We start from the raw sequence: 22,436 nt of genomic DNA on the forward strand, positions 1-22,436 counted from the left end.
CACTGTGGAAGTTTTCAAAAAGGTGGCAGATTGAAGTGAGACTGGCAAGGAGGAATCAAGTTTTGAGGACCAGAAAAGAGTGTGAGAGTACACTGACCCAGTTCAAAGTTTTTTCCAAAGAGTAGAAGAAAAAAGAGAATAAACACTTAGGAAAGACACTTCAGGGAATCTCAAGTTCTTCTGCTTCGGCTAAAGGAGACCTGCGTAGGGAGCTAATACTAGGAAATAAAAACAGACTTTCAAAGGGACTAGGAAGCCAGCCTGAGCAAAAGGGACCAAAGAAGGAATCTGAACAACAGAATGACATGACTGAAGCTCTGTGCTTTAAAGAAAAAAAAGCTGGTCCTGAATAGAAGGCCAGATTGGCAAGAGAAATACTAGAGGCAAAAAGAATTACATAAAAGCTTCTGCAATAATCCAAGGATTATAAATTAGAACTCAAACTAGGAAAAAGGAGTCACATGGGCAGAAGAGGGGAGATTTAAGAGTAATGTACAGAAAGTGAACCTCAAAACTTGAAACTAAATAGATAGAAAGTAATTATGAGGAATAAATCAAAGAGAATTGATATTTTAAGTCTGAATAAACAGTAATCTTTTTAAACAAAAAAAGAGACTTAAGAAGGATCTTATTGTTAGAAGAGATGGGATTACTAGGAAAAAAATGAAGATAAACATTTTTTGAATCAGGTACCAAAAAATGAAAAGATCTCACTCACATATAGAAATAAAGCTTTTTATTTTTTTTGAAAAGTAGAACAGAAAGAGGACTACTTTGAGTACTTGCCACTAAACTTGTTGATTGCTTAATCCATTTATCAACATGCTGAAAACATTAGTTCCATCCTGTATTGCGATTCTATCTTATGTTTACAGTCAAATATATAGTGTGACTATACATTTGGTATAATTAAATAAACGAAACCTACCTTGCTGAGCTGTAGATCACATTTGCTTGAAAAACCACTATAAGAAAGGTTTTGTTAAAATTAAAAAAACAATTCAATATCAGAATGTTCTTCATAAAAGCCACTGTATATAAGGTAAAACATTTGGGTCACTAAGTTTACATTCAATATGCTATAAATAAATGAAATGTGACAACACTAGCCTGATACTTGTGCAACTTTACTCCTGGTAAATAGCAACACTAACTGTTAATAAGCTGCATCATTCATGCAGTAGGAAGTGCCAAGCAATTGGAAATGAATGGTTCTGCCAAGAGAATAATTGTTTTGTGTCTTATAAGGCCAGAATTAATTTAAATATGAATTAATCACCAATCTGTAAAGAAACATTTTGCAGTAAGAACTAACCTTCAGAAAGACTGCAAACAAAAAAATGTGTATTTTCTATATAAAAGTAACTCATTTCAGCTAATTTAAATTTCACATTTCATTAAGCAATATATTTAAATTTATTTAGTTTTACTCATCACTAGGCTCAATAAAGAAAATCCTAAAATGTCTATATCCTAAAGATTTATTTATGAAATGGTATGCTGTATCAATACGGTATTTTTGATACTTTATAAAATTAATCACATACTTCAATGACTAATTTCAAATTGAGTTCCCTTCCTAAATAATTTAAACAGCTACTATTTATAAAAGTAAATAAGTAACTAGGTGTTCTCTACTGGAAAGCTGTATTATTTGAAGATGTTCAAAACTTACCTTCTTAAAATTGTAAAATAATTTAGCTGTACCTGTCAGAAAAATATTTATGTTGAAAATTTAAGAACATACCTGTCAATCAGAGACTCCTTGAATTTTCTTGTAGACTGTATGTTATCCTTCGTTTTGTATCTCTTATTAATTTGGTTTATCAAGGATTCTGCTGCATCGGTAAATCCTTTCTCTTTTGACTTTTCTCTCTGAAACAATTTAGAAATTACCTGAAGACTCTACCAGTTAACTTTCAAAGGAAATAAAGGAATATTTAAGAAAAATCTGGTTCTCTATATAACTAAAAAGAACCATAAAGTAGGTAAGAAATTATTTACTAAGTCTGGGCTTTGTTAGACATTAAACAACACAGGATAAGACCTAACATACAGAATGGTGCAGAGTGCTCTGCAGAGATCAAAATAAAAGTTTCTATCCATGGAAAAATAAATCATATTAAAAACTGAAAGCAACTAAAAGGTGAGTCTTTGAAAAGATCATTAAAATCAATACATCTTTAACCAGGTTAGCTAAGGTAAAAAAAAAAAAAAAAAAAAAAAAAGAAAGAGAGAGAGAGAGAGAGAAAAGACAGAAATTACTACTATCAAAAATGAAACAGAGGCTGTCACTCTTATGGACATTAAAAGGCTGATAAAGGAATATGAACAATTCAATGCCCACAAATTTGATAACCAAAATAAAATGGGCCAATTCCTGAAAAGGCAAAATCTGCCAAAACTCATATAAGGAGAAATGGATCACCTAAATAGGCCTACATCTATTAGAGAAATTGAATCCATAATTAATACCTTCTTTTTTTAAGATTTATTTATTTATTTATGATAGACACACGGGGGGTGGGGGGCAGAGACACAGAAGGAGGGAGAAGCAGGCTCCATGCCGGGAGCCTGACGTGGGACTCAATCCCGGGACTCCAGGATCACGCCCTGGACCAAAGGCAGGCGCCAAACCGCTGAGCCACCCAGGGATCCCCTAATTAATACCTTCTAAAACAGAAAGCACCAGGCTCCAGATGGGTTTACTGGTAAGTTCTACCAAATACTTAAGGAAGAATCATATCAATTTTCTACAATTGTCCAGAAGACCAAAGCAGAGGGAATAATTCCTAACTCAATGAAGCTAGTGTCATCTTTCCACCAAAATCAAAGATATTACAAGAAAATTACAGACCAGTATCTCTCATGAACATAGATACAAAAATCAACAAGACATTAGCAAATTTTATTCAATGATGTATAAAAAAGGACTATATACCATAACTAAATGGTATTTATTCAAGATATGCAAGTCTGATTCAACATTTGAAAATCAATTAACAATGCATCATACCAATAGGCTAAAGAAAAATCACACAATTAATATAGATACATGAAAAGCATGTAACAAAACCCAATACCCCTTCATGATAACAATTCTTAGAAAACTAGGAAGACAGATGAATGTCTTCAGCTTGATAAAAGAAAATCTTACAGGGATGCCTGGGTGGCTCAGTGGTTGAGCATCTGCTTTTGGCTCAGGTCGAGATCCCAGTCCTGGGATCGAGTTCCTCATGGGGCTCCCTGCAGGGAGCCTGCCTCTCCCTCTGCATGTCTCTGCCTCTCTCTCTCTGTGTCTCTTGTAAATAAGTAAGTAAGTAAGTAAGTAAGTAAATAAATAAATAAATAAATAAATATTTTTTAAAAAAATGAACATCTTCCAAAAAACAAAATTATAGCTAATATCATACTTAATGGAAAGAAATTACATGTTTTCCCACCAAGATCAGAAACAAGGGTAAGATGCCTACTCTCACCACTCCTATTCATCATCAAACCAGAAGTTCTAGGAATGCAGTAAGACAAGAGAAGAAATAAATGGTATACAGAATCGGAAGAAATAAAAGGGTTTTTGATGACAGTTTTAGACAGAAATAAAACTGTCTACACGACATCATTGTCTATGTAGAAAAAAATCTCAAAAAAATCAACAAAAATACTCCTGGAACTAAAAGGCAATTGTGATAGCACTGCTGAAGGATATAAGGTTACTATACAAAAGTTGATTGCTTTCTTATAATCTAGTAATGAACAAGTTTAAAATTACATTTCATTTGCATTAGTACTCCGCAAAAGGAAATACTTAGGTATAAATCTAACAAAACATGTACAAGATCTATACATGACTAATGAAGAAAATCAGAGACTAAATAAATGGAAGGAAATTCCATGTTCATGGATAGGAAGCTCAATATTGTCAAGATGTCAGTTCTTCCTAACTTGATCTACAGATTCAATGTAATTACAATCAAGTCCCAGCAAGTTATTTTATGGATATCAATAAATAAAAATGATTCTACAGTGTACATGGAGAAGCAAGAGACCCAGAATAGCCAATACAATATTGAAAAACGCAGTTGGAAGACTGACACTACCTTACATTAAGATTTACTAAAAAGATACAATAATCAATATAGGGTGGTATTCGTGAAATGGACAAATAATACAATAAAACAGAAAGTAAACAGGAAGCCCAGAAATAAGCCTTCATAAATACAGTCACCTGATCTTTAGTAAAAGAGCAAAGGCAATGTAATGGAGAAAGGAGTCTTTTCAACAAATGATGATAGAATAACTGGACATCCACATATTTAAAAAAAAACACCAACAAACAAATTTAGACACAAATCTTAAACCCTTCACAAAATTAACTCAAAAGAGATCATAAGTCTAAAAGTAAAATGCAATAAAACTCCTAGAAGATAACATAGGAGAAAATCTAGGTGACCTTAAGTTTGGCAATGCCTTTTTACGTATAACACCAAAAGCACAATCCATGAAAGACAAAATTGGTAAGTAGAACTTCATTAAAAATAAAAACTTCTGTGAAAGACACTGTTTGGAAGATAAAAAGATGCTCCATAGAAAGAAAATATTTGTAAAACACATATCTGATAAATGACCTGTACAGACACACCACATTGGTTCTATAGCACAGTGATAAAGCAAATAATACATTAAAGTGAGTTAAATGAACTTGGGTTTCCCAGTGCATATAAAAGTTATGCTTACTCTATACTGTAGTCTAGTAAATGCACAATAGAATTATGTCTTGAAAAACAAAGTACATGGGGATCCCTGGGTGGCTCAGCGGTTTAGCGCCTGCCTTTGGCCCAGGGTGCGATCCTGGAGACCTGGGATCGAGTCCCACGTCGGGCTCCTGGCATGGAGCCTGCTTCTCCCTCTGCCTGTGTCTCTGCCTCTCTCTCTCTATGTGTATCATAAATAAACAAAAATAAATAAAAAAAAGAAAAACAAAGTACATATGTTAATTAAAAATACTTTAATGCTAAAAATGCTAATCATCTGAGTTTTCAGCAGATTATAATCTTTTTGCTTGTAGAGTCTTGCCTCAACCTTGATGGCTGCTTACTGATCAGGGTGGTGGTTACTGAAGGCTGGGGTGGCTGTGGCAATTTCTTATAAGACAATGAAATGTGCCAGAATGACTGTCCCTTTCATGAATGATTTCTGTGTAGCATGCAATGCTATTTGATAGTATTTTATCGACACGAGAACGTTCTTCAAAACTGAAGTCAAGCCTCTCAAACCCTGCCTATGCTTTATCAACTAAGTTTATGTAATATTCTAAATTCTTTGTTGTCAGTCTTCACAGCATTTCCACCATGAGTAGATTCCATCTCAAGAAACCATGGTTTTTGCTCATCCATAAAAGCAGCTCCTCATCCATTAAAGTTTTATCATGAGATCCCAGGAATTTAGTCCCATCTTCAGGCTCCACTTCTAATTCTAGTTCTCCTGCTGTTTACACCACACCTGTAGCTACTTCTTCCACTGAAGTCTTGAACCTATCAAAGTCATCCATGAAGGCTGGAATTAACTCTTCCAAATTCCTGCTAATGTTGATATTCTGACCTCTTTCCAGGAATCATAAACATTCTTTTCTTTGAGAAAAGGAGGGAGAGAGAGAATCCTAAGTAGGCTCTATGCCCAGCATGAAGCTTGATGCGGGGCTCAACCTAATGACCCTCAGAGATCATGACCTGAGCGGAAATCAAAGAGTTGGATGCTTAACTGAGTCACCTGGGGACCCCCTTCACAAATTTTCTTAATGGCATCTAGAATGGTGAATCCTTTCCAGAGGTTTTCAATTTAGTTTGCCCAGATCCATCAGAGGAATCACTATGTATGGCAGCTAGAGCCTTATGAAATGTATTTCTTAAATAGTAAGACATGAAAGTAGAAATTACTCTTTGATCCATGGGCTGCAGAGTGGATGCTGTGTTAGCAGGTCTGAAATCATTGTACATCTCAATCAAAGCTCTTGAATGATCAGGTGCATTGTCAGTGAGAAGTAATATTTTAAAAGGAATCTTTTTTTTTTTTCTGAGCAGGTCTCAACAGTGGGTTTAAAATATTCAGCAAACCATGTTATAAACAGATGTGCTGTCACATCTGTTTGCTGTTCCATTTATAAATCTCAGGCAGAGTAGATTTAGCACAATTCTTAAGGGCCCTAGGATTTTCAGGATGGTAAATGAACACTGGTTCCAACTTACAGTCACCAGCTGCATTAGCTCCTAATAAGAGAGTCCTCTGAGGCTCTGATGCCAGGCATGGACTTCTCCCTACCTCTGGAAGTCCTAGATGGCACCTTCTTCCAATATATGGTTATCTTGTCTACACTGAAAATCTGTTTAGTCTAGCCACCTTCATTAATTATCTTAGCTAAATCTTCTGGGTAACTTGCTGCTTCACCTTGCATTTTTATGTTATGGAGATGGCTTCTTTCCTTAAACTTCATGAACCTCTGCTAGCTTCAGACTTTTCTTCTACAGCTTCTTTACCTCAACCTTCATAAAATTGAAGAGAGTTAGGGCTTTGCTCTTAAATAGGCTTTGGCTTAAGAGAATTTTGTGGCTAGTTTGAGCTTCTATATAGGCGACTCAAGCCTCCTCCAGATCAGTAATAAAGCTGTTTCACAAGAGATCAAGCTTTTTGCTTATCTCAGCTTTTTCCATGATTTCTTCATAAAGCTTAATCATTTTTAGCTTCTGACTTAAAATGAGAGACATGGGACTCTCCCTTTCACTTGAACACTTAGAGACCACTGTAGGATTATTAACTGGTCTAATCTCAATATTGTTATGTCTCAGGGTATAGGGAGGCCTAAGGAGAAGGACAGAGACAGGGGAATGGCCAGTTGGTGGAGCAGTCAGAAAACACCCATGTATTAAGTTTGCCATCTTACCTGGGTGCAGTCATGGTGCCTCAAAACAACTATAATAGTAACATCAAAGAACACTGACCACAGATCACCATAACTAATAATAATAAAAAACTTTAAAATATTATGAAAATTAGCAAAATGTGATAGAGACATAAAGTCAGCAAATGCTGTTGGAAAAATGGCATCACTATACTTGCTCAATACAGGGCTGCCACAAACCTTCAATTCATAAAAAACACAGTTATCTATGAAGTGAAATAAAGCATGCCATGCTTCTATCTAAATTATAGAAACAACTGTTAATATTCGACAATAAAAAAGAGCAAAAAATCTGCGTCAACAACTCACCAAAGACGACATACAGATGGTAAATAAAAATATTAAAAGATGCTCAAATTCATATGTCATTAGGGAACTGTAAATTAAAACAACAAGATACCACTAAGAACAGCTAAAATCCAAGACAATGACAACATTCAATATTGGCAAGGATGTAGATCAACAAGAACCTTCTCATCTGTTGCTCAGAATGCAAAAATGGTACAGCCACGTTTTTCCACTTCCAGAAAACAGGCAGTTTTTCACAAAACTAATATGATCCATGATCCAGCAATCATGCTCCTTGGTATTTCCCCAAATGAGTTGGAAGCTTATGTCCACATAAAATCTGCACAATGAATGTTTACAGAAGCTTTACTCATAACTGTCAAATCACAGAACCAACTGAGATGTTCTTTCAAAGGTGAATAGGTAAACAAATCTTGGCACATGCATATAATGGAATATTATTTAGTGGTAAAAAGAAATGAGCTATTAGGCCATGAAAAGTCATTGCAATTGCTAAGTAAAAGAAGCCAATCTGAAAGGACTATGTACTATACAGTTCCAACTCTATGATATTCTGGAAAAGGCATAACTACGGAGACAGTAAAAAAATCAGTGATTGCCAGGAGTGTGAGGGGGTAAGGAGCACAGGGGAATTTTAAAGCAGTAAAACTATTATGTATGATAATATAATGGAAGATACATGTTGCTATATACCTGTCAAAACATGTATAGTATACAACGCAAAGAGTGAACTCTAATCTGAACTATAGACTTTAGTTAATAATAATGGAAGGACTATAAAGAATTATCATCTGCATAATTTTAGGTAATTTGGCTAAGAGAACACTCCTTACAATACTCCAAAGATTATGCGTTCTCCTGACTCTAGTCATTAGTTTTATCTTTTTTATGGGAATCAGGCATTTTTTAAAATTATAGTAAAACATAATAGAAAAATAACATTTACTATTTTAATCTTTTTTTTTTAAGTGAGAGAGCCAGAGAACAAGTAAGTGAGAGGGAAAGAGAGAGAAAACGTCAAGCGGGCTCCACATCCAGCACAGAGTGTGATGCAGAGTTCAATCTCATGACCCTGACTGAGATCATGACCTGAGCGGAAATCAAGAGTAGGATGCTTAACTGACTGAGCCACCCAGGTGCCCTATTTTGATCATTTTTAAGTTCATGTTTTTATATGTAATAGATCATAAGTTACTACTTACTATCTCTTCTTGAGATTACTTTGGCTTGATAAAAATGTAGCAAAAATGAACCTCCTCTAAAATAGTGAGTGTGTGAGTTAAGAAGTTCCAGCATAACAGGAACCAACTTGGGAAATCTGTACTGCTGAGCTGCAGAGGTTCTGTTTCTCTGGGTTAACCCAGTGAACAGGGAGCAGAATCAGATAACTATCTTTGAAGAGTATCATGAGTGCCAGTGCCAGGAAATCCTGCATAATAATAACCCAGGGTGCCACACTATGAAAGACTGAAGAGACCTTTTGGAAACAGGAAGTTGGATTTCAAAAAATCAGGGCACAGTTTAGAAGAGATGATCAGTTTCCATACTCCCAGGAAAAAATGAATGACTAGCTCAGGGAAATTCTGTGGAATAATTATAAATTCCAAAGAAAGCAGTTTAAAATAAAAATTGAAGAACAGATCGCCATTTAGACAAAAAGAACCTACTTCCCCTGCATCTGAAGAACTAAATGGCAGCTAAGACTAGAAGGAAGAATAGCATACTAAGAAACAAGAAAAAAATGACCCAGAAGTATTTGGTTAAAGAAGACAGTAAGTAGCCAAATAAGGCACAGGAAGTGAGTTGCAGGTTAGAGACAAAATAATAAGGCTGGTCAAGACAAATGAAATAATGTCTGATTATAAACAATAACTGCAAATTATCTATTAAGTATTTAATCTGTATATCAAGACGAACATTTACATCAACTCTAGACATTTGGCTATCCAGGTGTTAATATCACTCTGGAAGATACATGAAAATAGATGCCTATATAATACCTGGATCCTCTAAGGAACAATGAAAAACAGATTCTATTACTGGCAGTGGAATGTATTCTAATTTAAAAGTTTTCTTAACCTGCATCTTGATAGCAATGACAAAATAAAGGATTTATGATAACTGCTACAAAAAGTAAACTTTCAGTCTAAAGTACAGTGCACACTAGCTAAAGCTGTCCTAGAGATATCCTACAGATGATTCATCTGAAGGAGGTGGTAAGAGCTCCAGTGGGGATGAGCAATAGGACAGTAGAAAATAGTCTCCTGTACTCCACCTAGATTTTTTCTTCTTCTTTGAAAAAAACTTGTCAAACTCCAGTGCAATAATCAAAGAAATGGTTTCAGATGCTACTATGTTCAAAATTGAGGTAGGCCATGCAGGAAAACAAATGATGATTAAAACATAGTCTTTACTCTCTAATTGGTTAAAACAGGGAAAAAATAGACAAAAATAACCATTTCTTAAAAGAAAAGTAAGCACAGGAGAGCCACAGATACTTCTCTATACATGCTCAAAGCATCTGAGGGACAGAATAGAAGAAGCCATCAGGAGGATACAAGGAGCTGCAGGTGCATTCATGCTACCCCAGTTTGCAAGCCTGCCCTACACCCTGGGCACTGGGTCTGTGGTGGTGGTGGGGGGCAGACCTAGGATGAGGTCAGGGAGTTCAGGAGGCACTGTCAGAGTGGACACTTAAAGAACAAGGTCTCACAAATGTTAAATCTGCAGCAATTCATGAAGCTTCTTTCACTGCCTTATGTTATCAGATAGGCAAATCATAGGTACACAAAAAGCAAACACACTGAAAGCTCACCATTTTTTTTTGTCTCAAATCCCAGGAATTAAGTTCAGATGTTATTTTTTTCCCTGATTTTCGGTGACTTTTCACATTTTTCCTAGGAGAAGGGTTTTTATCACAAATGGCAGTATTCACATCTTTTGACAGTATGTATTTCTTCCTATAGATCAGAGATTCTTCAACTGTCTTATTTAGGAGAACTGATTTAAAAGTAGTTTCAGATTCAATATGCCAATCCCTTTGCTTGGTGTTTTCAGTATTTTTCTGCTCCGAATGTTTAAGATTATTTAGTTGCTGTTGAGTGTCTCTTTTGCAAACTCCCACTTCTGCTTTCTCTATTTTGTTTTGCTGTGTTTTTTTCTTATATTGCACCTTTTCTGTTTCTTCAGAATTATCCTCAGATATTGACGAGGGTGACTTTTGTTTCATACGTTTTTGGTGGATAATACCTAGTGGAAAAATAAAATAAAAATAAAATCAATGCTTATTAAATTAATAAACCAGTAATACATATACTTGTTAAAATCAAAGATATTTATTAGACATTTCAGGAAATGAGTATTTCTCTGAGCTACTATTATATACCGAGAAAACCATATTTCACCTTGACTGAATGTGTCTCCTGATGAAGCACCTGCTCTTTGGCTATTACATAGATTAATATTTGTTACAGGTGTCCAGCATGACCATTTGGAGGGCATTTTATTTCCACAGATATTGTACAAAACACCAGGTAACCTGGAAAATAAAATAACTTGCTTAATATACTATAAAACATTAGTTTTATATGTTTGATTTCTATGATTTCTGAATCATTTCTATGATTTCTGACATGAGACCTTGATTTTTTATTGAGTCAATATTTATTGAATGCAATTTATTATTAGTCAAGTCTGAAAATATTTATGTAAGTCATTATGAAAGTTAAAATTTACTATGTAATTGATCAGATTAAAAACTATTATTAAAAATGTTACATTGTTGCTATTATTCAATATCTACTTAAATAGAGCTCACATATCTTACCTGATCCACTGTGTATTTAAATTAGGTTAAATTCCTCACACTTTATTCTCAAGCACTCATACTTTATTATTTTAAAATTCTCATTCATTTTAAAATGAAAAAGACTGAAGTCTCCCAACTTGGAAAAGAGTTACGTTGGTGGCTATGAAAAAAGCACAGACTCTCCGATTGAGCAATCATAGTAATACTTGAGCTGATCAGTGCTACAGCCAGTATGACATTCTAAGAATATAAGACCTTTTTCTTTTAAATTTATTACACTTATGTAAAAACAATATTAATATATATTAACTGATAGTTTTCTTCATACTTACACAGGTTTTTTTTTTTTTCCTACTGCCTGGGAATCAGGATCAATATCCTGCAGATCATCTAAATAAAAACAAAAATTATAGCACTTTCAATTTTTACCCTGTGCAGTTGGCAGGGTAAAATGGGAGTTGGTAGAGAAATTAGTCAAGATTCACATATTAGGATGCAGAGACTGATCTTCTTGGAGATAGAGGCTGTATTCTATTTCCTCATAACCTCTAAGTTTCTTTCTAAAGCCAAACACATTCATTATAAATCTTTCTTTTTCAAATCAATGAAAGCCAGCGAAGTTAAAGGAAATATGAAGTGTATATATATTTTTAAGAGAAAGTAAAATGCAACCAAAAAGGTACTTACTATTACTAATACTTTGGTTTGGGAATTCAGTGTCCTTACTTTTTGTCTTCTCTACAACTTTAGCAGTTTCAATATGCTATAACACATAGGAGACACAGTAATGTAAATTTAAATCAAGGCATTAAACGAAAACAACTTAAAAGTCAAGAGTATTGAAGTTTAAAACTTTTAAAATAATTTGCCTTGCTATTAAAAGCTGGGTAGTATGTCTGTTGTTTCATAAAGGTTATGCCTGTTCCAAAATACTGCTCGCTTATCCTAAAACACAAGAAAATGATTTTCACTGCAGACAAGGCAGGTCCCATCCACAGCTAGTCAGTCATTCCATTCTCACTTGTAACTGACAATTTCTAGCGTCGCTGTGGCACATCTCTTACTGAAGCTGATCGCACAGCCTGCATCTATTCTGTCTTTTCACTAATATACGCACAAGAGTTGGGAATTCTAGAATATTTAATGATTCTGTAAAGTTTTGGCCACTGAACAGGTAACCTCTTGCTGCCGCTAAGCTTCCCTCTTTTCACAGCCACAGATAACACACGTACCCAGATCCAATAACAATCTGCCAATGCTTTCAGAAACATATGCCCTCCAGGCTAAGAACCTGCGCCCTGTCCAGTGTCTTCCCTACTTGGTCTGGCCAGTGGGTATCTCCCAGGGTGTGTGTGTGGGAGCCACAAGGAAGTGTGCAGGTACATGTTGATATCACAATGACAGAAGGGCTCCCCTGACAGGAACAAGCAAGCACAAGCCTGGAATGGCCACCATCCCACCACACTCAGGACCACGTCATACCACTGAACAACAGTGCCCTGATAAGGAACACTTAGCTGCATAATGTGAACAGTTACTTTTGACTCTTTTTAAAAGTATCTTCAACTCTTGCACCATTCATCCTTTGGCCACATAACCATTTCATTTTTTCAAATCCACCAATTCTTTTTTACTGTAACAACAAAGCTGCTAAGCTTTGTTGGAGAAAATGACATATATTTCTTCCTGAACTGATGCCATAATAAAATTCAGTCTTAAATTGAAAGGGCCTTCAATCTTGCCTAACACCTTTACTTATTCTTCATTACCCTTTACTTATCCCTATTATCTCATAGCAGCTGTTTCAAGTCTTTACATGGCCCTGAGCCCTTTACTTCAGCATATCACCAAGACAAATTCACCATGTTCCCGCCTCACACTTTAGAGAAAACAAAAGCTATTAGGCGTTTCTTATCTATAAACTTATCTGTATCTCGGGCTACCTCCTCTATCTCTTCAGGAAATAACTTTCTCTTAGCTATTCTCTGCTCTGTCCCTTCGACTACCTGAATGAATGCCCTTCTCCTTGATGTCCATTTGATTAACCTTTATCAACCCTTCAAAAATATCAACTCACTTTCCATCTCTTTAAAGAGCATCCCCTGGTCTTCACCCTCCCCTCCAGCTCTGGTGTTCGGCACCTTCCCCTCCCCTAGGTTCCTACTGTATCCTATAAGTACAATCTGGGAACATTTATACAATATTATAATTATCTTATTAATCTGCCTAATTTCCACACTAGACTTTGAGATAATTAAGGACAAAGTCCACTTGTATTTTACATTTCTAGAAGACACTAACTTGTATAATTAAACAGTGATGACAAGTCCATTTCTCCTACTGAATATACAAATCAGTTATACTGAATGGATATTCCTAAATTTTACTGTTAGCACAATAAATGAGTCTTGTCAGAAGGAACTGACTTTAAGGAACAATAAACACATTTAATGGTGATACTTTAAACAAAGTGAGGCACTCACTGCTTACAAAAGAAGTTAGTTCAATCTGTATTTCTACAAAAACTTAATAAAATTAATTTTTAAAAATGTTTTCAAAGTAAAGTTACTTTGTCTGTATTATCTCCACTATTTCTTTCTTCAGATGGTCTAGATATAAGAGATACGGCATTGCCCACTTGACCTTCCGACATTTTAGGAGTAACGGGTTTTTCTGCAGAACTCGTCATTTGCAGCGGTGGTTTAGTTCTTCCTCTTCGGGGTGCTGCTAACAAGGAGGACAGAGGACTGCTGTATTTATAGGGCTTCTAGAATTACATACTGCGATTCTTGAGATGAAAAAGATACTTTTCAGATGAAGAAGGTAAAAAATGGAGGTGCAAGGATGGGTCCCAGGTTTCTGGTTTAAATGAGTAAGTAGATACAGATGCCATTTACAAGGTAAGAAATGGACAAAACATTGGCAGGGAGGATGGAAAGATGAATTCATTGTGAAGCCTACTGGACATGAGACAACTGCCCAGTAGGCAACTGGATTAGGGGAACAGAAGGTCACATTTAAATTGTCATAAAGGCCAAATAAGACTGTGTTTTATAGCAGCTAGCATATAGCATTTTTTAATTTGTATTTAGCCCTTAGTATGTATCAGGCACTGCCTAAATATTTCACAATATTCCTTATTGAATGAAGAGTTTTTATTTAGTCTTCTAAACAACTTGAGATAGCCACTTTAGTTCCATTTTATAAAAAGAGAACTGGTTCTACACTTATCTGGGGGATAATCTGTACAAAGTATACATCTGGGGGTGGAGAAATAAGCCCATGCGTCCTGATTAATTCAATGTTTTATCCACTATGTGGCAGCTGACTCCCACTTAAATTGTAATAAATTATTAATGCTGTGTATTAATACTTTAAATAATGTTTATATGTTAATAACGAATATACCTTTCTAAAAAATTTGAAATTTCTTGACAAGTAGAAGACATCTGTGGTTCGTATCTTAATTTCTATGTTCCCACCTTATCACCTAGGTAAATTATGCCCAAATATCTGAATTAAAAAATGCCTGTTTTAAAAATACAATGTTTATTAGAAGTCTTTTAAGACTACAAAACTTACAGGTATTGGTTAAAAGTATTGGACTTCTCACAGTGTATCTATCTGCACCAGGAACAATCATTGATGCTTCAGACATTTTTCTTTTGCCAGGAGTAATTATCTGAAACCACAAGAAGCAGCCACAGTAAACACACATTCTATCATCTCCATAACATTTTACTCTGTCTGCACACAAAATATAAATGGTATGTTTTTAAAGATTTTATTCATTTACTTCAGAGACAGATGGAGAGAGTGAGCATGAGCAGGGGGAGGAGCAGAGAGAGAGGGATAAGCAGATTCCATACTGAGCACAGACCCCCATGTGCGGGTCTCGATCCCAGGATCGATCACTACCTGGGCCAAAAATCAAGATTTGGATGTTCAATGACTGTGCCCTGCAGGCACCTCTGATACATGGTATTTTATAAACAACATGATATCCATAAATTTCTGTTTTTTAAGGCTGACATAAGATATTTTACCCTAATATTTGGTATTGAATAGGCAGCCAAAACATTCCTTATTTCATTTTTAATTTTTTAATTTTTTTAGATTTTTATTTATTTATTCATGAGAGACACAGAGAGAGAGGCAGAGACATAGGCAGATGGAGAAGCAGACTCCATGCAGGGAGCCCAATGTGGGACTTGATCCCGGGACTCCAGGATCACCCAGGCATCCTAGGAATGTTGTTTTAAAAAGTATTTATAGTATATCCAGACAAATGAAATACAGCCCCCTTATAAACAAGCTGCAAATATTTTATTGATAGTATATCTACAACCAATGGCTCAGTTTCTTATTCTATTTCAGTGTATGATGTTTGGATATATATTTATGTAAATGTGTGAATGCTTTCATAATGTTTAGCATTCTTCAAAAATTCCACACATTTTTAAAACTATATTAATATAATATTCTGTGAAGACTAAAGTAACCTTAGAGTAAAAAGTGGCTACAGGAATTCAGAGACTCAGCAGCATATGAGCTAGTGGTTCCAGTAAAGATGTGCATTTCCTAACTTTATTCAAGAGATGAACAGAAGCAGACAGGCAGAGGCTGGGGCTACAGGGACAGGAGTTTCAGAGGACCCCATGGAAAGGTATAGATGATGACAAACTGTAGAGGCAGAAGAGCGCTGTTTTTCAAAAGGCATCTGTCCCTAAGACTAAGAAAAAAATACTGCAGGAGTTTTTAATAGGTCTGTAAATGGGGTGTGGAGGAAAGGTGGAAAGGAGAGGAAAATGGGGAATTCTATGATTAACCAGAAAACAAACTACCAAACCAATGGATTAGTCAAGAAATGACAGTTCCTAGTGGCATAGTGAATGGGACTTGGAAAATTACCTATTCATATAAATGCTTCAATCCTAAACAAAAGCACAGTGAGTATTTAATGACAGTGCACTGTTTCTCAGAGATCTTTTCTAGAGTTTATGACTCAATAAATTAAAGGTGGGAGTCCTAAGAATCAGAATTTTAAATAAGTACTCAATTTATGATTCTGATATAAAGACATAGAAAATGGCTTTTATAATTTGTCTAAGGAAAACAGAAGATGGCATTTTTCACTTAATTAAGGATACAAGACTAATGAGGTAAAAAATATTAACATCAGTATGCCAAAATGTGTGGAAAAGCCTATGAAAGTAGTTACAGTTGCCTAAAGGTGAGAGATTAGTAAAAATAAAAATAGGAAAACATCCATGAAGAAAAGTGAAAATTAATCAAGACTCGCAAATGTAAGGGCACTTGAAATGAGGAAGGGTAAAAAAAAAGGACAAACAACAGACACCAAAGTATAGAGCAAGAATGAGTGTGACATAAAAGGAGGTAGGAAAGCAATAAGCCTCACTAAAGTGGTGAGTACGTAGAATAAAATGAACTTGTAAAAGGTCTCAGAATTGAGTCAAAATGTAGATGCAGGTCCCAAATTTTCTGAGCAGAAGAATGTGATAAGGACTCTGGGACTAAGAAAAACCAGCAGAAGGTACACCACATAGGGGAGTTCACAGTGTCAAAGACCAAGAAGGAGGTTATTGTACTGAGCTGGGTATGCTAAAATGAATAAGGGCTGGGGCACCTGGGTAGCTCAGTGGTTGGGCGTCTGCCTTTGGTTCAGGTTGTGAATCTGGAGTCCTGGGATCGAGTCCTGCATCAGGCTCCCCATAGGGAGCCTGCTTCTCCCTCTGCCAGTGTCTCTGCCTCTCTGTCTCCTATGAATAAATAAATCTTTTTTAAAAAGTAAAATAAAATGAGCAAGGGTGAAGGGAATGAGGAAAGGATGTGAGAGGTACTAGGAAAGGGCCATCACTAGTACCTTGGTCCTAGGTATGAGGAGAGAGGAGGTGGGAATCAGGATACCGTCGGAAAATTAATGGTAGCATTATTGAATTTTGAATGCAGATACAAGTTTGAAGCAAAAGATAAAAGAGTTTGAGGTTAGACTTTAGGAAAAGAAGAGACATTCAAAAGGAAAACATTCAAAGAATAAGTGGAGACTTTGCTGCAAGCACTTTGAAAACAGCCTTTTAAGGGAGAAGGCATGGAGATGTTCAGGAGGCTGAGTCAAGCTTTCAGAGCAAATCTACATTTAGGATGTGGGGAGAAAAAGTATCTTTAATGTAGTAACAGAAGTAGGAAGAGAACTAAAATGCTAACAGAAACCAAAAAAGGAGAGGACATTAAGACGGGGCCGTTAGCAATGTCAAGTGTCACAACAAGATTAGAAGGCTGAGAAATGGTTCTTTTGAATGTGCCTAAAGGAGAGTCTCCACAGAGCAGGAAGAGGAGGAAAAAGAATTAACACTTAGCTTTCTTTCCTTGTACAAATAAAGAGAACGTTACACATTATAGATTTGTATTCTATATCACAGCCAAAAGCAAATAGAGAACAGACAGGATAAATACAAAACATGGTACTTTTTTTTTTTTTTTTTTTTACATATTTCTAACTTGGAATTTACAAGTGTATACTATACCTGTCCTAACCTTCTTACCTCTAAACATAAACACAGTTGCTAAAACACTATCTTTCATTTGCGTTTGTAAAAGGCAGGGGAAAATACTCTGACATGTTATTGATGAAGGCCATTAAGGTAACTTCTATATGCTTTTTCTATTAATTGTATGTAGCAATGATTTGATCTATGCTGTTTTATAAACAACTATTTTGACACCAAATTTACCTCCAGCTGACTATTCTTTCCATCCACTTGACTACTGTTTTTGATGTTTTTTGGAGGTTTCGCATCTTCCTTTTGGGAGTTAGGTTTTTCTTTCAAAGTAATGAGTTCCTCTTCAATGGGTGAGGTTTGACTTTCTGGCACTAGAATCTGTTGGAGAATATGGAAAAAAGTATTTCAAACTGCAAACCACAAGAAGTTCTCAAAAAACTGATGTCTTAATAAAGTACCCATTCATCCATACTTAAAAAGTCAATTCTTTCTGTTTCCTATGTACTTAATCCTACAAAATGACCCAACAAAAATCATCCACATCTTCAAATGTCAACAGACATAAAACAAGCTTTGGAATTAGTGCCAGGACAGATACTTCTAATTTTTAAACTTATCAAAAGGGTATTTGTAACTATCTTTTGTACTAAAATAAATGATCATTAATAACATGTTTTAAAAAATCATATATCTTAATAGGGCACTATATGTTGAGACTATTTTTTAAATATTCACCTTTCAAGTATTTAAGGTTCAATTTAGCTCAGTGATAAAAATCCAGAAGTCTGACACATACCTGTGATCCACTTGCATCAAAAAGTATATGTACAGATGTTTTGGCAACTGAGATGCCTTGTTTTCTGGTAAATTCCTAAAATCAAATTAATTCAAAATGATGTCATTTTCTCCCAGTTATTTCCAAGTTAATGTTATTATTTACTGTTTCCTTTCAAAACTGCCAAATTATCTCAAATCATTATTTTGTATATATAAAAGACATAACATGAATCATCACCTTACTGATTCATGATGTCTTCCCTGGTCTTAGAAAGCATCTTCTCTAAATTTTGCCTCCAAGGCCATTTCAAGACCCATCTGCATAGACTTTCCTTCAAATTTGACTTTTAATGAGCATGCTCTCTTCTCAACTTCTATACTTCATTTTTGCTATGCCCCTCATTCCCTTCTTCTTGAGGTAGATTCTGTAATTCTCACAATGTTTAATAATTTAAAAACATGGCCTTATCTCAATTCACTTTTTAAACTAGCAGGAATTCATTATACGTTCCGAATACTTCAGCTTTTTTTGTCATCTGAGATTCTAACAGGTGTCTCAAGGTTATTGCTAACAATCTGATGGTTATTCCACAATACAAATTTAAAGAACTAAAAATCAACATGTCATTTTAAGAATTCTAGGGGAAAATGTCAATGAAACTTACAGTCCCAAGTAACTTAAACTTTCCATAATTATGGAAAAATATTAAAAAGAATTTTATGAAAATAAATATTAAAAAGAATTTAAACACTTACCCTATATTTACTTGCACCAAAAATTTTTCGTGTCACATTAGTGATTTCTAATGATGCATCAAAATACAAAAGCAATTCTTTCCCTTCTCTTTTACTAATTTTTATGATGTTTTTCAGAATTATGGTCAGTAGCTTCTTCGATTCTCTCACTATACACAAACAAATCATATCGATTAGTTTATATTCATTTCTATGATACCACTCTATAGGTATAAGAAAATCACGTAGCATATCAATTAAATTGAAATGAAATAACATTAGCTTTTAGGATTTAACAATCAATTCCAGTACCAACTAGTTATGTAAACAAATCAATTCAATTCACTTTTCACAGTCTTAGTTCCTGATCTATAAATTATAAGTTGATACAATAACTACTGAGCTAAAGCCCTAAATACACTCTAGACACTAACAGGTTCTTAATAAATATTCCTAAAACACATCCAAGAAAACTATTTGCTTAATTTAAAACAGGCAAAGAAAATAACTTTAGTTCCAAAAATAACTATATTTCTAGGCATATGCATCTATGCCAACATTTCTATTAAACCCACCTATTACAAGCTGACAGAAAACAACTGTCAAAAACCTTGAGTGCCAAGAAACTGTGAAGAATCAGTGCAATTCCTCCATGAATTAAATGATCCACTGAAAATACTGTGCATGTCAGTTTAAAAGAGGTATTCACCTCCCTTCTTCCAAAATTCACCAAAGAATCACATGACATCCAATTACTGTGCCTATATTATGGACTAAAGGCCACTATGGCCCTGTCCTACTTCTGATGGTGCTCCTGTTGACTGCCAAGTTGCCACACCTGCCACCAATGTAGATTTTTGGGTGAGAGGAAAACATCCTGATGGAGATGGAGCATACCAACTAGAAAAATTTGTCTCTACATCAGGGAAAGCTTTGCTGGCTACTTTATGACCTAACCTATAGGACAAATGTCCCTATCAGCTATAAAATTCTGATTTCTATGAGGTTTACTCAAGCAGATTATGTGTTATTTGTTTTTGCAACTATATGGTATGAAGAACTTCCACAGTAATATCCTTTGATGGTAATAAGAATTATTAATAGCTTGAAGATAGTGGTGACAGTTTCTAACTCTAAAGAGTACTGGTGGCTTTATTTTGTGGAAAAAAAAGTTGTATATTTCAACATTAACAGTTTTCAGGCTTTAGAGATGAAAGTCTGGGTGACTTTTAAGACAATAATATTTTGAATTCTGATGATGAATATTAGAAAATATATAATTCTTATGGATATTTTTGCTGATTATTATATCACTCTAATTTCTTCCTACAGCTTACTATGAACTTATAATACAATATTTGCTTCACAGCTCACATAAACATGGTATTAGAATTACTTCAAATATTGCTGAATGCTTTGTACCATTTGTACAAAGTATTCTCCACATATATTGTGACTATATAAGAATTTATTGATATTTGTTATATTTTATTATGGGCTTTGTTGAAATTTCTGGTATTTCCTTTAACTGCCTGTACTATATTATGGCTTGCTTTTAATCAACAATATTACTGAGGTACTAGAAAAAGTTATTTTGTTGCCTGCTAAAAAAGCCAAGTGTTTTGGGGTGCCTGGGTGGCTCAGTTGAGCATCCAACTCTTGGTTTTGGCTCAGGTCATGATCTCGGGGTTGTGAGATTGAGCCCTGTGATGGCTTCTGCACACAGTGCAGAGTCTGCTTGTGACTTTCTCTTCCTCTCCCCCTTCCCATAGCTGTGTGCTTACATAAACACACTCTCTTTAAATAAAATTTTTAAAAAATCTATTTATAGATAAACATATTTTATGAGATTCTAGTACACTATATGAATATAATAATGTTTTCTCCTGTAAAGGCACTTAGAACATTTTAAGATTGTCCATGGAGCCTTTATTTTATAAATTCTTACATATTCTATAAAAAAGAGTCTAACTGCCTGCACTCCCTCATGCTGCTGCTTCCCTATTCCCCCAGTCTGCAACTACTGAAATTCTTTTTCACTAGAAATATTCTTTGATTTTTTATATTCCCCAAATGAAAAATAGTGAAAGGGAATAAAGGGGAAAGGAGGAAAAAATAAGTGGGAAATATCAGAAAGGAAGACAGAACATGAAAGACTCCTAACTCTGGGAAACGAACTAGGGGTGGTGGAAGGGGAGGTGGGCGGGGGGTGAGGGTGACTGGGTGACGGGCACTGAGGTGGGCACTTGACGGGATGAGCACTGGGTGTTATTCTCTATGTTGACAAATTGAACACCAATAAAAATAAATTTATTAAAAAAAAGAAATATTCATTGATTTTCAGGTTCCACTTTTTTTAGTATCATGAGTGCCATTTGTGTAAAAATTCAGATACTGCCTGTTCCATATATAGATTACCACTTTACTACAAGGGATATTAAAGGATACACATGAACATCCAGGTGAAGAGATACACAGTGTAAGGTCTGGAAGGGTCTGGAGCACAGGAGCTCCAGTTTAGGGTACCCTACCCTCCTGGCATGAAGATTCATTCTTATTCACCAACCAGGAATCTTAAAAAAAAAAAAACCCTTTTAATCTATACATAAAGAACTTAATTTTTTATAAAACGGTCCTCATAAAATTAGGATGAGATATATATTTGAAAATAAATCTTAAAAATCAACTTCAGGTTATGCTATTAAAACAATGAAAATAAAAAAATAAAAATAAAAAATAAAAAATAAATAAAAAATAAAAAAAAATAAAACAATGAAAATAACTTTTTCCCACCATTTACAAGCAATTACATTTGGCAAGATGCAAAAGACAGAGCTTTGTTAGGAAGTGGAGGCAGTGATTAGTGTGAAAATAAAGGGGAGAAAAGAAATTTTAAAAATGTTAAGAGAACGTGGAAAATGATTAATTGAGGGAGAGGAAACAAGCAAGAATGGCTCCTGTACTGGTGGACCTGGAAGATTATCATACTGTTTGTCAAAACAGGAGATAAAGGAGGACTATCTAGAGCTTAATTGAGAAATTAGGAAAATAGATTCAAAAATGAAAGTGCAGGCAACAGCATCAAATGTGAGGGAAGGGTCAGTATAAGGACTCAAAGTTTGCATACTGATATGAATAATAAAGTTAACTATTACTCTGATATCTAAAATTTCAGTGGAGTGGGATGGAAAACAGAACACAGTAAGAGCAGAACTGAAAAGCAGAAGAAAAAAATGATTTAGTAAAAATTCTCTCTCAAAATTGGCTATGAATGGAAAAAGAATGAGATGAATAGAGGAAGATGAAGATCCAAGTAGGCTTTTTGTTTTAAAAT

General features: G+C 35.0%; 1 protein-coding gene across 10 annotated transcripts in view; it reads right to left on the bottom strand.

The window, feature by feature from the left end:
* SYCP2 (synaptonemal complex protein 2) overlaps positions 1-22,436 on the bottom strand; it is a 78,070-nt gene that overhangs the window by 19,299 nt on the left and 36,335 nt on the right. For 8 of the 10 annotated variants that reach the window (XM_072801617.1, XM_072801625.1, XM_072801622.1 and 5 more), the window contains exons 15-25: positions 19,124-19,272; positions 18,387-18,461; positions 17,822-17,968; positions 14,652-14,751; positions 13,639-13,796; positions 11,757-11,832; positions 11,402-11,459; positions 10,666-10,799; positions 10,077-10,510; positions 1,748-1,875; positions 929-965 (exon numbers count right to left, since the gene is read on the bottom strand). In XM_072801617.1, the coding sequence (XP_072657718.1) occupies positions 929-965; positions 1,748-1,875; positions 10,077-10,510; positions 10,666-10,799; positions 11,402-11,459; positions 11,757-11,832; positions 13,639-13,796; positions 14,652-14,751; positions 17,822-17,968; positions 18,387-18,461; positions 19,124-19,272 (1,496 nt within the window). Of the gene's footprint in view, positions 1-928; positions 966-1,747; positions 1,876-10,076; positions 10,511-10,665; positions 10,800-11,401; positions 11,460-11,756; positions 11,833-13,638; positions 13,797-14,651; positions 14,752-17,821; positions 17,969-18,386; positions 18,462-19,123; positions 19,273-22,436 lie in introns of those variants that run through there. The other 2 variants (XM_072801618.1, XR_012018812.1) reach the window with 2 other exon arrangements.

The sequence above is a fragment of the Canis lupus genome, chromosome 26 (assembly GCF_048164855.1).
Source record: "Canis lupus baileyi chromosome 26, mCanLup2.hap1, whole genome shotgun sequence".
Lineage (NCBI taxonomy): Eukaryota > Metazoa > Chordata > Mammalia > Carnivora > Canidae > Canis > Canis lupus.